This window comes from Xenopus tropicalis, chromosome 9, assembly GCF_000004195.4.
Source record: "Xenopus tropicalis strain Nigerian chromosome 9, UCB_Xtro_10.0, whole genome shotgun sequence".
Classification (NCBI taxonomy): Eukaryota; Metazoa; Chordata; class Amphibia; order Anura; family Pipidae; genus Xenopus; species Xenopus tropicalis.
Window position 1 is genome coordinate 11085636 of NC_030685.2, and position 15662 is coordinate 11101297.

A 15662-nucleotide genomic window follows, 5' to 3' on the forward strand; every position below is an offset into this window, starting at 1 on the left:
GCTGAAAGCTCAGACTCAGGCACAATGCACTGAGATGGCGCCTACACACCAATATTACAGCTACAAATACATTTGTTGGTTCAAGAATAAAAGGTTAAATGGCAGAGGGAATTATTTGCTATGTAACAGTCATTTAGAAATGAAAAGAACCCCATTAAAATCATGACAGTATCCCTTTAAGTAGGCAATTTGTTTTCTTTTTGTAGACAATAGACAGGGACACCAAAATGCCATAAAATAGGACTTTTCCTTCACTTTATTTCACATTTAAACAGCACACAGTCTGTTCAGATTTTTGGCAGGTACTTTTGACAACCAACACCATCCACAAATACAGAATGTAAGCTCCTGCTCATGTGAGCAGGACCCAATACACTGGGTTACTCCCCTCTCTTTTCCTCATCTGGAACCAGATTCCTTTTGACACCAATTGACATGGAGCTTTATCTCTATATTTTTAGATTTAGTCCTTAGCAATATCAGGTTCCCTTTGTAAGGAACTTCTTTTTCCTCCATACACAAAGACCTTCTGTGTCAGCTGACTAGTGACACCAGGTGGAGCAATGTCTTTTCTTTCTCAGTATCACACAACACATTAACCTCTTCTCCACTAGGTGGATCTCTTTTACACATACAAGGAATATATGTCACAAAACAGATTAGAAATCTACATTTTATATACATTTTGTGTCCAAACAGCCGCTGATTCCATAATGCACGTTCACCAATTACTTTTCAACAAAAGCTATTGGTGTTCTTTTAAGATGATAAAATCCTTATATTGCTATAAATGATATAATTCCACTCATGTAGTAAATGATACTCCTTTGATGCTTTATAAAAGTGATCCCCAACCAGTGGCTCATGAGGAACATGTTGCTCACCAACCCCTTGGATGTTGCTCCCTGTGGCCTCAAAGAAGGCTCTTATTTTTGAATTCCTGGCTTGGGGGCAAGTTATGGTTGCATAGAAACCCAGAATAATGTCAAACAGATCCTTCTGTAGGCTGCCAGTCTACATGGGGGCTATTAAATAGCCAATTATAGCCCTTATTGGCACCACCAGGAACCTTTTTCATGGTTGTGTTGCTCCCCAATACTTTTTCCATTTGAATGTGGCTCACTGGTATAAAAGGTTGGGGATCTCTGCTTTATAATAATGCCCATAATTACAATTGGCTCACCCTACAAAATTACAGAATAACCTGTAGAAAATTACTATTCTATTAGCAACTTGGGTCTATACTGACAGAATTGGTGGTACATTTGAGTAAAGTGTTTTTTTTACATATTATTCTGAAGTATTTGATTTCATACCAAAGGCAGTGTTGAGGCATCTTTCTGCCTGTGCTTTAGTTATTGTATTCCATTTCTCAGGATAGTCAGCAGGTTGGGCTTTATATTCTTCTGCAAATTGATCATTAAATTCTTTAAGAACATATTTCCAATAATCAGAGGCCTCGATACTTGGGTCGGGGAGAATGTTCCAGTCTGGGTAAATTGTTCGGTATTCTTTATAGGGATGAGAAGAGTCATTTAAATGTATAAATGATTTATTGCCAGATACATTAGTGGTGCAGATATCATGGCAAAGAGTCTGTGAGAAAATGTATCTGTATCTTCCCAGTCCTGTAGGTCGGTGAATAGACGCAAAGTGAATTTCATGATCATTTCCACCGGCCTCACAGGGAACTCTACAGAATGGGCATTGCTTCCCACATCCAAAAACTCTCTTAAACAATTCATAAACTGGTTTTACCACAACCTTTGAAAGAATTGTTTCCTTGTCTTTTGCTTTCATCTCTGTTATAATTTCTTCTTCAGTGTCACTAAGGGATTTCTCAAGGTTTTCAAGAAATTCTTTAACATTTCCTTCATCCTTCAGACAAAACACATCCATATCATCTGGTAACACTAGATCACTCCTCATTCCTTCCTTAAGGTGTACAAAAAAATCAGATGTTTTTTGAAAGTTAAGGGTCCTTGACTCATTGATAATTTCCTTTATCTTCCTTGTGATGGTAGAAAGAATAACAGATTGCAGATGGTGGAAGTCACATTTTTCTAAAATACAGTTATGTATCCACTTTTTGACAAATGTTTCATAATCACTAATGTATTCTAAGTAGTCAGAGAAATTACTCTTTTCTAGAAGATGTTTCATCACAGTGAATTGGAAGTATCCTCTTGTGCTGTACTGATTGGATTCACGGTTGTCTAGAATCTGATCTACTATTTCCAATCCAAGTTTTCTGTTTACCTGCTCAATCAGAGCTGGCTTTAACCACAAGGCACAAAAATGTTTGGCTCGCTCCCAGATTCCATATTTCTCCTGAAATAAAGATTGGAAAGTACTGGAATATTTAGGCTTCATCTCTCCAAGACAAATCAGAGGATCATTCTTCATAACAAATTCCTTATGTATCTGTTCTAAATCACCCAAAGCATTACCCAAAATAAAGAGTTTCAGATCCAACTCTATATCCGCTGAGATCCGAAGATCTTTGTTTTGATCGCACACTGAATTTACTGAATTTAGTATCTCCAATCCATACGACTCGTCATAGGCAGATTTTGAATTTAGCTTATTATTTGCAAACTCAGAATATTTGCCTGAAATAGAGTTGGAAAATTCTTCTAGTTTTTCAGAACTGAAATCATTATTCAAAGAAGACAATGTATTCATTATTTTTTTAAAAAGAATTGTTGACATATTTTGATGAACATGAAGCTTTTCCTGCTTTGGAAGATGGTTTATGTTGTTTAATATTTGATTGACAGAAGAACCTCTTGATGCCATATCTTTCTTGAGTTGTGCGAGTAAATCAAGTTCAATGTTGGGTTCTGGAAGGGCAGTGACATTTAACTCTGATATAGTGTCTGCCCACATTAACTCAAATTCTTTTTTAAGTGTATTTTCATCAGATTTATATTTTTGTTCCCTGCACTTCATCACAAGACTGGTGATCTTTTTATCAATAACTTCTTTGTATTCACTGATAACCTTTTTTACCTTTATGTTCTCCTTATGGATATGAATTGCCTCATCATATTTGCTAAGAACTGACTCCTCAAGCTTCTTCCTAAGGCAACTTGCGCTAGTTAGAAATTCAGCTTTGTACCTCTCTACTAGACTGGCCTCTTTGTTTTCACTTGAAAAATATTTCTCTAATTCCTTCTTCATTCTCTCCTCCTCCTCATTGAGGATGGAATACGCTGCACATTTTGCCCCTTTACAATCCACCATCTGCTCATTTTGATTCTTGATGACTGTTTCAGTCTCTGCTAGCCATTTAAGCATTGCCTTAGTGAACTTCCACTCCAGGTCTGAGTATTTCTTAGCCAGTTGGTTGTAGGCATTTGCTACTAGGCTGTTTTTAAAACTGAAGATGAAGTTTTCATGTTTCACAGCATTCCATAGACTTTCTATCCATTTTATAAAGTCAACAATTCGGTGTCCCTTGTTCTTCATGCATTCAATTAAATGCATTTTAAGGTCAGAGATGGTCTCACTGTAAGCAGTGTTTATAGCAGCCATTGGTGGGTCTCCATTCCAGAGACCAGGAATGTAACAGACGTCTTGCTCAGGATTGTACATCATAATATCAGAAAAAGCTGTACATTTAGTTTTCTTTTCCATATTTGCTGCAATTTTGGTCATTTCATTCAGATGTTCCAGAAGTTTCATCCTGTCCTTACTGTTATTTTCATAGGCAGAGACATCACTTACATTCTGATGTACAAACTGGCAGTTGGGTTTCCTTCCAATCTCTTTCATCCTAAGGAAGGCATGGACCACTATCTGCAAAATATCCTTCATCTCGGATGTATTTTCCATCGACATGTTTACAATTGTGATGTCACTTAACCCAGCAACCAGTGTTGCAAGTTCATTGTCATGTTCATAGCTGTCCTTCAAAGAGGCCAGTTCAGGAGCTTTCAAGCCTTCAGTATCAATCACCAGAATAAACTCACAGCCCAATTCCTGCTGGAAATCTGTTCTCACTTTCATTAGTGTCATAAAAGCTCCTCGTGTGCATCGTCCACTAGAGACTGGGAACTGCAGCCCAAACATTGTGTTTAGAAGGGTGGATTTCCCTGTGCTCTGCACCCCCAGTACAGTGATTACCCCCATTCTGCAGCATTTTCCTGTTTTATTGTCCAGCTCAGTCAGTACATCCTGCAGCCACTGCATTGGGATATTAGAAGCATCTCCATCTATCAGCTCCAGTGGGAATCCACCCAGTAAGAGATCAGCAGCAAATGCAGGGAGTTGAGTGAATTTTCTTTCACTTGCATTTTCCCCTTTGAGCATAAAATGTTCTGCCTCATAAATCTGCCCTAATTCTCTCAGGAAATGTTCAATCCCCAGGGAACTGTCTGATAGTTTCTGATCAAGGCCAGACAGCTCGTTCATTTTGGAACTGTTTGATTTCTCTTTAAACTCCGCTTTTAAAGCAGAGAGGTTCTTCCTGGCAGCTGAATCAAGATAAAATCGAAGCCATTTTACAAAATAACACATTTCTGTGTAGTTCTTTTTCATGATTGTATCAATAAATTTACTAATGCCATTTGGGATTGTGCAATTATACTGTTTCTCACGTATTTCTGCACATTGCCTTTGTAGTTCCAATTTGTAACTCTCTCCATGTTCAGCACCTTGTTTTTTCATTTGACACATTTCTTTTTCCAGTTCGGACAGCTTTTTCCACAAATTTCCCTGCAGCCTCATTGTATCCTTCTTGTACTCAGCAATTTCTTTTATCTCATCTGCTATTGCTTTGGCCTCTGCTTTTGCATTCTGACATTCTATCACATTCTCATCAACAGAGATTTCTAGTTTGGGAGCAATTTCTGCCATATCTTCCAGGCTCAGGGCACGGCATCCTTTCTTTATGAGATTTTTAGCAGATGCTCGAATTCTCTTTGCTATTGTTGCTCCATTAGCTTTGCTACCAGACTGAAGTACAGTCACATTTGTGAGACCTGTGTCTTTGTTTATTTCCCTGCTTTCCTTGACAATAATGACAAAGTTTGTCTGAGAGTTTTCATATTGGGATAAAAAGTCAAACAGATTGTTATTAATATCCTGAACAAAAATAAACACAGCAGATGAAATCTGAGTTAGAAATGCAAACTCTTTCAAGCTGTCTTCCAGGTTTCCATGAAGGTTTGCAAATGCAACTGGCTCTGGGAAAATATCTGATTTACCTTTACCAGCGGGAAAATACCAGGATATTTCTACCAGCCCCTCAGATATCTCCCTTGTGAAATTACCCCCTTCCATATTGTCATGAACAAAGAAGTCTTGGGTTTGCTGAGTTGGGCTGAGAACCTGATTCAGGATGGTAGATTTAGATAATTTACTTTCCCCCAATCTAACAAAACTGAATGTTGGCATAGATATCTGAACAAGATTCTCTTGCATAAATCCCTTTGTTTCTGCTAGTGATTGAGGCCTCCAACTTTTTACAATATCTCTCATTCCCCAAAGCATGAAGGTACAGCCTGGCCCATCAACAGCAGGGAGCAGAAAAGGGACAGCAAATTGGCACATAGACATTTTCAGTATAATCTCCTGCTGCAGAAAAAGGTCACAGCAATGCAGGACAAGGCACAGAACATCTAGGGGGTGAACAGTATTAGAAAAGCCACAAGTTACACCATCTTGTTCATCCTGAGAATCTTCACTCTCGTTCTCACTTGATGTAATTATGGCTCTGGCTGTTCCATTTAATGCAATTATTTTATGTATAAAATTCCAAGCTGCAGACTTTCTCTGACAATAATCAATCCTCTGTAAACATTCTTTATCGATCTGAAGAAAGTCTTGCAATATTAGACTTTTGGTTTCATATAGATCCATATTCATCTTCTTCAATAAGTCTCTATATAAGGTTTTTTTGTCTGGAAAAGCAAATATGTCTATGTAAATAAAGTTTCAATAAGATGTTTATGTAGAACAGGAGGAAGGAAGGAAGGAAAAAAGGGGGGGAGGTGGGAAAGAAGGAAGGAAAGGAGGGAGGAAGGAAGGAAGGAAGGAAGGGGGGAAGGTGGGAAAGAATGAAGGAAAGGAGGGAGGAAGGAAGGAAGGGGGTAGGGTGGGAAAGAAGGAAGGAAAGGAGGAAGGAAGGAAGGAAGGAAGGAAGGAAGGGGGGAAGGTGGTAAAGAATGAAGGAAAGGAGGGAGGAAGGAAGGGGGGAAGGTGGGAAAGAATGAAGGAAAGGAGAGAGGAAGGAAGGAAGGGGGGAAGGTGGGAAAGAATAAAGGAAAGGAGGGAGGGAGGAAGGAAGGGGGGAAGGTGGGAAAGAATGAAGGAAAGGAGGGAGGAAGGAAGGAAGGGGGGAAGGTGGGAAAAAATGAAGGAAAGGAGGGAGGAAGGAAGGAAGGAAGGAAGGAAGGGGGGAAGGTGGGAAAGAATGAAGGAAAGGAGGGAGGAAGGAAGGAAGGAAGGAAGGGGGGAAGGTGGGAAAGAATGAAGGAAAGGAGGGAGGAAGGAAGGAAGGGGGGGAGGTGGGAAAGAATGAAGGAAAGGAGGGAGGAAGGAAGGAAGGAAGGATGGGGGGAAGGTGGGAAAGAATGAAGGAAAGGAGGGAGGAAGGAAGGGGGGAAGGTGGGAAAGAATGAAGTAAAGGAGGGAGGAAGGAAGGAAGGCAGGAAGGAAGGAAGGAAGGGGGGAAGGTGGGAAAGAATGAAGGAAAGGAGGGAGGAAGGAAGGAAGTTAGGAAGAAACGAAAAAAGGGAGGAAGGAAAATTATCTTGATACAATGTCAATGTCCTTAACACGTAAAGGTTCCATATCTGTCTTGAACAAATAAATATGCAGGTTTTTGGGATAAGTATTTGGGTTTCAGGCCTGAAGCTCTGTTGTAAAGGGAATGGTTTAGTAATCCATTAAAGTACCGTACATACATTAAATTAAAAGGGAAAGGGGGGGCAGTCCACATTCTCACCAATGGTGAGAAAAGCGGAGAAAAGTGCCTTGACAAAATGTGTTTTTTTGGCGTGCATCAAATTGGGCGCGGTTGCGTAGACACGGGCAAAAAAAAAAGTGCGACAAATGCGTTTTGCGAATTTTCTTGCTGTTTCACAAATGTTATGGCAAAGCGAAACGGGGCAGATTCGCTCATCACTAGTTCTAAGTTGTACCAGTGCGTTTGCCTCTATTAATTAAAATTGTAGGTTGAATCTGCAATGGCACTGATGCACTTTGAAGCAGATTTTAACTAATTAGCACCAATATCCTGCAGGAGGAAACTTTGTGCGACTTTGGAATACCAAAGAGATGGCTTTTCCCCTGGTGGCTCCTATTGTTGCCGGTGGAACACCATTTCAGAGTGGTAAGCCACCCATGATAGATCGCAGCTAACCACTCTGAAATGGCTTTCCACTGACTGAACTGCTCCATGGGTCTGTAGCCTTATGCCGAGCTGAGCCGACTGTTACACACCTCTGGAAGTTCCTTTATTTTCTCCTTCGCATTCATCTTTGCTTTCCTTGATTGTGTCATTGTCTGAATAATCTGCTGGAAAACAAAGGAACAATAATTACATTTGTGTATGTTTAACGACTTACGTAGATCCAATGAGACTTCCTTGACTGATTGACTCATTCAGTAGTCAACAGTTGGTTATCTATTGGCCAAGGTACTGCAGATATAAAACAAAACACATTGCTTTTAGGAAAAGAAGGAAGGAACCTCAGCCGTTTAATACATTTTACAATTTAACAAAAAATTTTGTCACAGTTGTGTCAAAAAAAGTCATAAGGTAGCCACATTTCACACATTTTTCAGCAGTTTCATGAATTTTTCCACAAAGCAAAACGGGACAGATTTGCTCATCACTATTGAGTAACAGTAAAAATTTGTGAAACACGTTTTTTTTTAACAGCAACATTTTCTAATCTGCAGAAACTTTTTAAACACTACACATTGGAATCTATGGGGATGTTTTTTTTCACAGTGAAACCTGGCGAATAATTTTGCTCATCACTAGTCCTAACACGACACAACCTCGACTTTTTTCCTCACTCTGCGAAATGTGGAATCACCATTTATAAACCGAGGAGCCAAAATGAAATGGTGTGGAACAGTGCAGCTGCAGTTACCCTGGGGGCAAAAGAATCTACTACAAAATCCATCTAAATCTAAGCAGAAACTTACGCAGTGGGGGTCATTTTTAAAGTTTGCTTATCGCATATATTTTTCGCAAATGGTTGTTTGCTCATGTTTTCCCCTAAATGCTTAAATCTTGCACTCCTGTGCCGTCTTTTCTTTCCTTGCAAATCGCAGTGAAATCCAAGTCACGCACAAGATTCACAAATGAGATTGCATTTTGAGCTTGTGCATATTTATTATGCGTGAATATAGTGCCAATTTTCTCTTTGCGCCATGCACAAAAAATTCCAAAAACTGCAGAAAAATTTGTGAAATAACAAAAAATTTGGCAACAAATTGCAAAGTGCGGCGACCGCGTGGCTTTTTTGCCGTGCATGAGTTTTTTTTACACAGGCACAACTTTTTTGACACAGCCGTAATTTATTGGGCGCAACCATTTTTGATGCAACCACAACTTTTTTTCTTTACTCTGCAAATGTTTGTCCCCGTTTCGCAAAAATATTCACCAATAGCGAAATGTGGAATGTCACAGTGAACCCAAACCTGGTGAAAACTTTTGTTTATCAATGTTTCTGACACATCAGTGCTAGTGATGAGTGAAATCTTTCGCCAGGCATGGATTAGTGGCGAATTTCTTAGTTTTGTCATTGGCGAACTGTATCAGTAACTGTTATTATTATAATGACCATTAAGGCTATTGTCTCACCAGGTGTCTTCCACCAATCTACTCCTAACCCACCTTGTGATCAGTGGCCAGATTTTGGCCCATAAACGCAATTCTTGAGTGTTTTTGGTAGGGATGCACCGAATGCACTATTTTTGGATTCGGCAGAATCCCGAATCCTCCGTAAAGGATTTGGCCAAATGCTGAACCGAACCTGAATCCTAATTAGCATATGTTAATTAGGTTTTAGAAGGGTTAAATGACGGAACATTTCGAAAAAAATTTCAACTTCCGTCTTTACATGACAAAAAGTCACATTATTTTTAGGATTCGGTTCGGCCAGAACAATGAAGGTTGAATCCTGCCGATAAAGGCTGAATCTCGAACCGAATCCTAGATTCGGTGCAACCCCAGTTTTTGGACTGAAATCCTACATCCTGTATGTGCACGAGGCAGGTTGGAGTAAATTGGTATTATCTCTTTACTGTTTTTTCATGTTTTTTAGCCTAAGCCTTCAGTAGTTCTAATATGCACGCATTAAAATTAAGGTTCTGGTTTTCGCCGTTTCATCACTTTTGCTTTCTATTGTGAAGTATTCGTCCTTGGAATGGAGTAATTCTGTGTCTATCTCGTCCAAGAAACCATAGAAATTCCCCTGGAGTATTTGGTCTTGCTCCTTACGTGATTTGTCGTTTCTCTCCGCACATCCTGGCGTTGGGGACTTACACGATCTGAAAATCAGACGCATATATTAAATAGATTGGGTCAATAGAAATATTTGCAAATACATTTCATTTTAGAAATCAATATAAAGATATTAGTTAACAGATTTCCTATGCACCTTTTTGTTTCCTATTTATTAAGGACTTTTAATGTATATACTTTTTTTAAAAACTATCCTTTTCCAGAATAAATGTAGAATAGAGAATATTTGAAATGGTGCCTTCCTCACCCAGTGTAGGGTTGTCCTTTTAACATTTGTTGCTATTAATAATGAATAGATTCTGGAACAACAGATATTAGGGGACATTTAGGAAGATGGATGCACCGTGCACACTGACTTCTTCTGGCCACTGGCCTCAATTCTCTGCCTCAGACCACAGGGACCTACTGCCAGTCTTCTTTCCAAGTGCTTTAGCCCAGGGGTCCTTAGCATCAGGATATGTAGCCCACAACAGGACCTTGTCCTTATAGCCTGCCTTAAAAGCTTGGCTGCCCCTCTTAGTACTGCACTTTGCTCCTTGTAGGGTACCTGGGGTACAAGTGCTCTTGCCCCCCCCCCATAATGCTCTAGCACTTGCTCCATCTTGAATTTAAAATGACCTCTATAATCTTTCACATATATTTGATTACTGTATGAGGCTATTTTACTGAAGGTGGACTTTTCTTTTATCACCAGGTGATATTGTATATCAAAAAATATCCTAATTGTACATTGTAATGTATACTTTGTGCAAATATTAATTAAAACTAACAGTGTTTATGACATTTAATAAATTACACTTTACAGTATCTTATCTTCTAAACGACTTCAAACCAAAAAGAGATTACCAAACTATGTGGCAAGAAGGGACCCCCCAAAAATGACTGAATATAGATATTCATGGTTGACATCACATTGGTTTCTGATAACAGGTGTTGTAAAAGCCTCTAAACAGTAACTGACCTCAGAAAACATTTTAATGACCTGGGGGTGGGGTGCAAGTGCAATTTGCACTACCAGCCTACTGCTTGAGCACTGGATGAAAAATCTATAGAGTGTCAAGAATCTCAGCTAGCTCTGTCCTGTTGAATCATATTGGGTTTCATTTTGCACACTGATCAACAGAAATATACTCTTTCTATTGCAGATTCCAGCCTGATGTCTATAGGTGGTCTGGGCAGATGGGCAGATAAGCTGCCGAATCAGTCTAAAGGAACGATATTGGCAGCTTAAATTGGCCCGTGTATTGCCACCTTATCAAGCGGGTGTTAAAATCCTGTCAGACAAGGACTACACGTTGATGTGATCCTCATCCAATGGGTTTTTCATAGTCACTGCTGTATAATTCGATTGTTGGCACCCGTGTTGAAGATGTGATCTGGTGGATATTGCCCAGCATGTAAGGGCAGAGATCCACTTGTTTGGCAACCCTGTAAACCGAGTGGATCCTGTCAGCTATAGATCTGTGCTGTGGGTTTGTTAACTACACATGGGGCACATAAAAGAGATAATTGTGGCACCAAGAGGGTTCTTACCTGTCATGGCCATCATCTACTTTGTTTTGCTGTGTTGGCTGAAAAGTCCTCGAATTATCTTCATCATATTTACACCGAGAGCTGGTAGAGCCAAAGGCCCCGTGATCCTGAGTCTGCTCCATTCCATCGGATGAGTCTGTCACGTCCTGTAACATTTGGGTTCATTACAGAGACATCATGCTAATACCAATATCAAAAGGAAACATATTTATTTATAATTGTTTTGCCTCGTACTTTACTAGGGATGGCAAAAAGCCCCCTCTGGTACCATTAGGGTAGTGTTAGATGGGGTGCTTTGTCGCCCACAAGAAACTCCACTCCCTGTAGGCAAAAAAGTAACCAACAATACCTTCCTATTGGTGGTTTGTTTCTAAAACTTTTGCGTGATGGTTGTGTAAAAATCCAGGGAAAAAAGCACTACCACCCCTCCCAGCATGACTCAACCACGATAATATGTAAATAAATGCTGGGATTTGTCGATTTGTTCCAATGCATCAGTGTTTAGGTCCCCTTCAAGCCCCTCTTTGTTTATAACTATTATTCATTATCAAGAAAAGACAGAGAAATTAGTTTTATGGTCATTAGAGACCTAATATTCTGTACTACTGTTGGAACATTTAAAAAAAAAACATGACATTTCCATGGACAGAGGACCGTGTCTATAAGTCAGACACAGCTGGAAAATATGGGCCTAGTCCCAAAGTGTGAAAATGCGGTGGTTGATGCTCTACAAGTATGCGATGGTGACGTCAGTAAGCCACAGCAGCCCAGTGACAGCTCTACTGCACCTAAGCGGGAAAGCTAAGGACAATCTCAGACATTAGAGATTGCATCTTCAGGGGATGTGCACCACCGAGCAGCACAACATTCATACTTTCAAAGGTCCCTGGTCACCAGTGTACTTGGCCAATTCGCTGGTAGGCATGATTGGTCACATTACCTGCAGTACCCAGGGTTCCTGATCCTGGTGCACACTCTTGAACTTTCCTGGTCTCTAAGACTGTTTAACTCTTCTGCTCTTGACTTTACCTTTCTTTTTCCTGTATGCTAACCCTGTATGTCCCAGTACCTACCTTCTGCTTTGATTTGTTAACCCCAACTGAGCCTCAATAAGTTGTTTGCCAAGCATCTGTCCTGGTATTTTCTCAGCTTCTCAACCTTCTTGGTTTCACTTCAACCAATAAAAGACCAATGGCCCCTGAAGATAAGGCCAGACCCCTGGTTCAGTGGTTCCTGACACTAAGGGGCCCATTTACTAAACCACGATTGACCACGATTAAGTATTTTTGAGAAAAAATTGTATTTTTTCTAACTTATAGAACATTTCCTAATATCCACGATAATTTTATTAAAATTCCATGACTTTTTAGTGGTTTTTCGTTAACTACCATGAAAAAGACTTCGCAAAGACTACGAACATTTCGGAATTCATTGAAGCTTTGGTATCGTGACTATCTTTTCGCCAGGTTGGATCTGTAGAGTGCCATTGAGTCCTATGGAAGGCTTCCCAAATCATTGCAGAATTTCTTGACTTTCGGAAAGCAATTACGATATTTTCGTACGACCGCTAAAATCATTTACGTGACATTTTAGAACATCAGAAATTATCATGGTTACTCCGAATTTTTCCCATATCGTGATTTTAACCACAAAAAGATTGTGGTTTATTAAATGGGCCCCATAGTTTGCAAATATCAAAACCTTCTTATAATTGAAAATACTTATATTAAATCAAAAGAAGATTTTGATATCTACCATATATGCTAAAGCAATACTACCATGTTACTTAACTCTTACCATTTTCTAGAGCAGATTTTTGCTGTAGTTCTACTGACCAAAGATCATTGAAATGAATATAAAAATTAGTTCATAATAAAATGTTATATTTTCTGGAAGGTCTACCATTTTCTGGAAGGTTCGCCATTTTCTCTAGTAAAAAACAACAAAAGTGGAAATTCCGTAGATGTAGTGTATGTGACAATACACCACACCCTATATGAAAGGCCTCTGCGACGGCAAAGTATTTAGTTTTGGTTTCATTATGAGACTGTAACAGGCCATTTCTGAGAAATGAACATGGATAGAGTTCTGGTTATAGCTGGAGTGAAGCAGTTTCCCAGTGTTCAGGATCAGTATATCTTGTTCAAGAGAACTTTGTTCTAAAGGCTGAATACAGTACAGAACACACATAGTATCTCACAATCCTGATATATATGTAATTACTTATCTGAAACTGCTATTAAAAATCAGAAGTTGTATAGGAACTGGACTCCTTGTGACACTACCTTTTCCAAATGGTCAGTTTCTTGGTCTTGGCGAGTTACAACTTCCTGCAACTGACGGGGGAATCTGCATGACATAGGACTCTCTTGGGTGGCCTTTAGTGATGGGCGAAATGTTTTGGCAGGCATGGATTCACGGCGCGGAAAAATTTGCTGCATGTCCAAAAATTGTCGCCGGTGTCAGAAAAGAATAGTCGCAGGTGTCAAAAAAATAGCCGCACGACAAAATAATTGCCGCGGGGGCGACAAAATAATAGCAGTTCGACAAAATAATAGCCGCTGGCGACAAAATAATAGCCGTGCGACAAAAGAATAGCCGCCGGCGATAAAATAATAGCCGTGCGACAAAAGAATAGCCGCGGGCGATATTTTTTTTTGGCGCACAACATTTTCGCTGTTTCGCGAATTTTTCGCCGTTTCGCGGATCTTTTGAAAGATTCACAAATTTTTCGGCGAAGCGAAACGGAACAGATTCGCTCATCACTAGTGGCCTTCTCTGTAGGCAGTGCCGGAACTATAGGGTAAAAGACCCCACGGTCATCAGGGGGCCTAGTTCCTCTGTAGCCGCTCTTGTCGCTGAAGTTATGCAAGCCCGAGGCTTAATATTAATGTAAGTATGGGCAGGATGGGGGCAGTGGCTAGGTACCTGTGTGCAGTGGCATAACTATATATACAGTAGACCCCACACTCGTAGAGGGCCTGGACAGCAGGGGGTCCCAGACCTCTGCTGTACCTTTGCCCCCCTCCACTTCCCCTCTCCTATTTTATATATAGCAGCTTGGTCAGGGCCGGGAGGTGCCATGCGATTTGGGCCTTGGGGAGTTGGGGTGAAGGGACTGGTCGCACCAGGCCCTCTCAAAAGATTTGTTTGCAGGGGAGGCCCAGCGCATTCTCGGTAGGAAAGGGAAAAAGGAATTTTCAAAGTGACTTTTTATCAATGTGCTTTCAGGTGTTAATTCAATATGGCACACACTACACTGACTTCTCAGTATTCAGTATATTTACTTTTCTTAATGTGATAAGGCACAAAGTACGAGGCCCTTACAGTGGGGCTCCTCTAGGGATCGCTCTATCCCTAAACCTGTTTGACCCACCCACACTCTCCAAAACGTAGTGTCCAAATCATAGTGTCCCTCTTATTAGACCATCACCTGCCCTCCCACTTTCTCTGAAAGCTCCACCTCTTTTCCAGCCTAGACCCTTACATTTTTTTAAAGCTCTCCTCTGCCACGGTGCCTTTGATCGGAATCCCTGATGGCAGCCTTGATTGTATGAGTATGGCACTTACCAGTGGGCAGGGAGGCACTGAGGCAGAAAGGCTGTATGATCTGCAATCGTGGGGTCCAGGATGGAAAGAAGCCAACACTCAGAGCAATCAGGAACTACAGTTAATAGTAGAGTATGTTTGTATGTCTGCTGTTATCATGCCTTTGAAATCTGTATAGTGAATTACCTTCGATCTATGTTCTTCTGTGCCGGATCCCAGATGGGGGAGGTGAAGGAAGCTTGGGCCAGTTCTTGCCAGGACAGGTAGGTGTCTCCTCCATGTTCAGCCTCCCTGGGTCCCTCATAAGTCAAATATAGAATCACCGGATCTGCAGGCACATTTACCCAAGCCTTTCAGCTCAGGGAGTGCTCCATTCTTTCAGTTCAGCGCCATAGATATCTCCAGGAACTTGTTACATGTAGAACATTCCCAGCAAGTGCTCCGTTCTGTCATAAATATCTCAGGACACTCCCTCCCACAGACACACAAACACACACACCCTCTCACACACACACCCACACACACACCCAAACCACTGCCAGCAAGAGAAGCAGACGAATCAGCTTTTACTGCGGACTCTGAAGCTGCTTCAATGTAGTGACTTTCTGTTCGGTACTGACTGTCTTAAAGGAACAGTAACACCAAAAAATGAAAATGAAGTCATTCAAATTTAACGTAATCTTGCACTACACTGATAAATCTGGTGTGCTCGCTTTAGAAACGCTATTATAGTTTATATAAACAAGGGAATGTGGTCTCTTTTCTATTCTTAGTTGCACTAACAAGCTTTTTATTTCTAGCCTCCTTTGTTGGCTGGTTGTTGCGAATGGTGGAATTTGGCATATCTGTTTTAATGGATCTGCTTGTTTGCCCCATGTAGGCAAGCCCACAAGGGCATTTGATACAATAAATAAGACCTATGCTGACAATACCCAAGTCTATCTCTCTTCCCCAGACCTGCCCTCTCTCCTAGCTCGTGTCTCCAACTGTCTAACTGCAATTTCTGCTTTCATGTCCTCCCATTGCCTAAAAATCAACATGGACAAAACCGAGCTGGTCATCTTCCCACCGTCCAACTCTGTTTCCCTGCCTG

The 15662-nt window shown here is 40.6% G+C and overlaps 1 protein-coding gene across 2 annotated transcripts; it reads right to left on the reverse strand.

The window, feature by feature from the left end:
- Window positions 1-228: 228 nt before the first annotated feature.
- LOC116407704 (up-regulator of cell proliferation-like) lies at window positions 229-15039 on the reverse strand. Of its 2 annotated transcripts, none has more exons than XM_031893560.1 (5): window positions 14756-15039; window positions 11021-11166; window positions 9464-9513; window positions 7450-7521; window positions 229-5906 (listed from the first exon to the last, which is right to left on the reverse strand). In XM_031893560.1, exons 2-5 carry the CDS (start codon window positions 11140-11142, stop codon window positions 1291-1293), a joined length of 4860 nt encoding a protein of 1619 aa, XP_031749420.1. In that variant the 5' UTR covers window positions 11143-11166; window positions 14756-15039; the 3' UTR covers window positions 229-1290. The 2 variants fall into 2 exon arrangements, with proteins under 2 accessions (XP_031749420.1, XP_031749419.1); XM_031893559.1 differs by having other exon boundaries at window positions 7450-7524.
- Window positions 15040-15662: the final 623 nt, after the last annotated feature.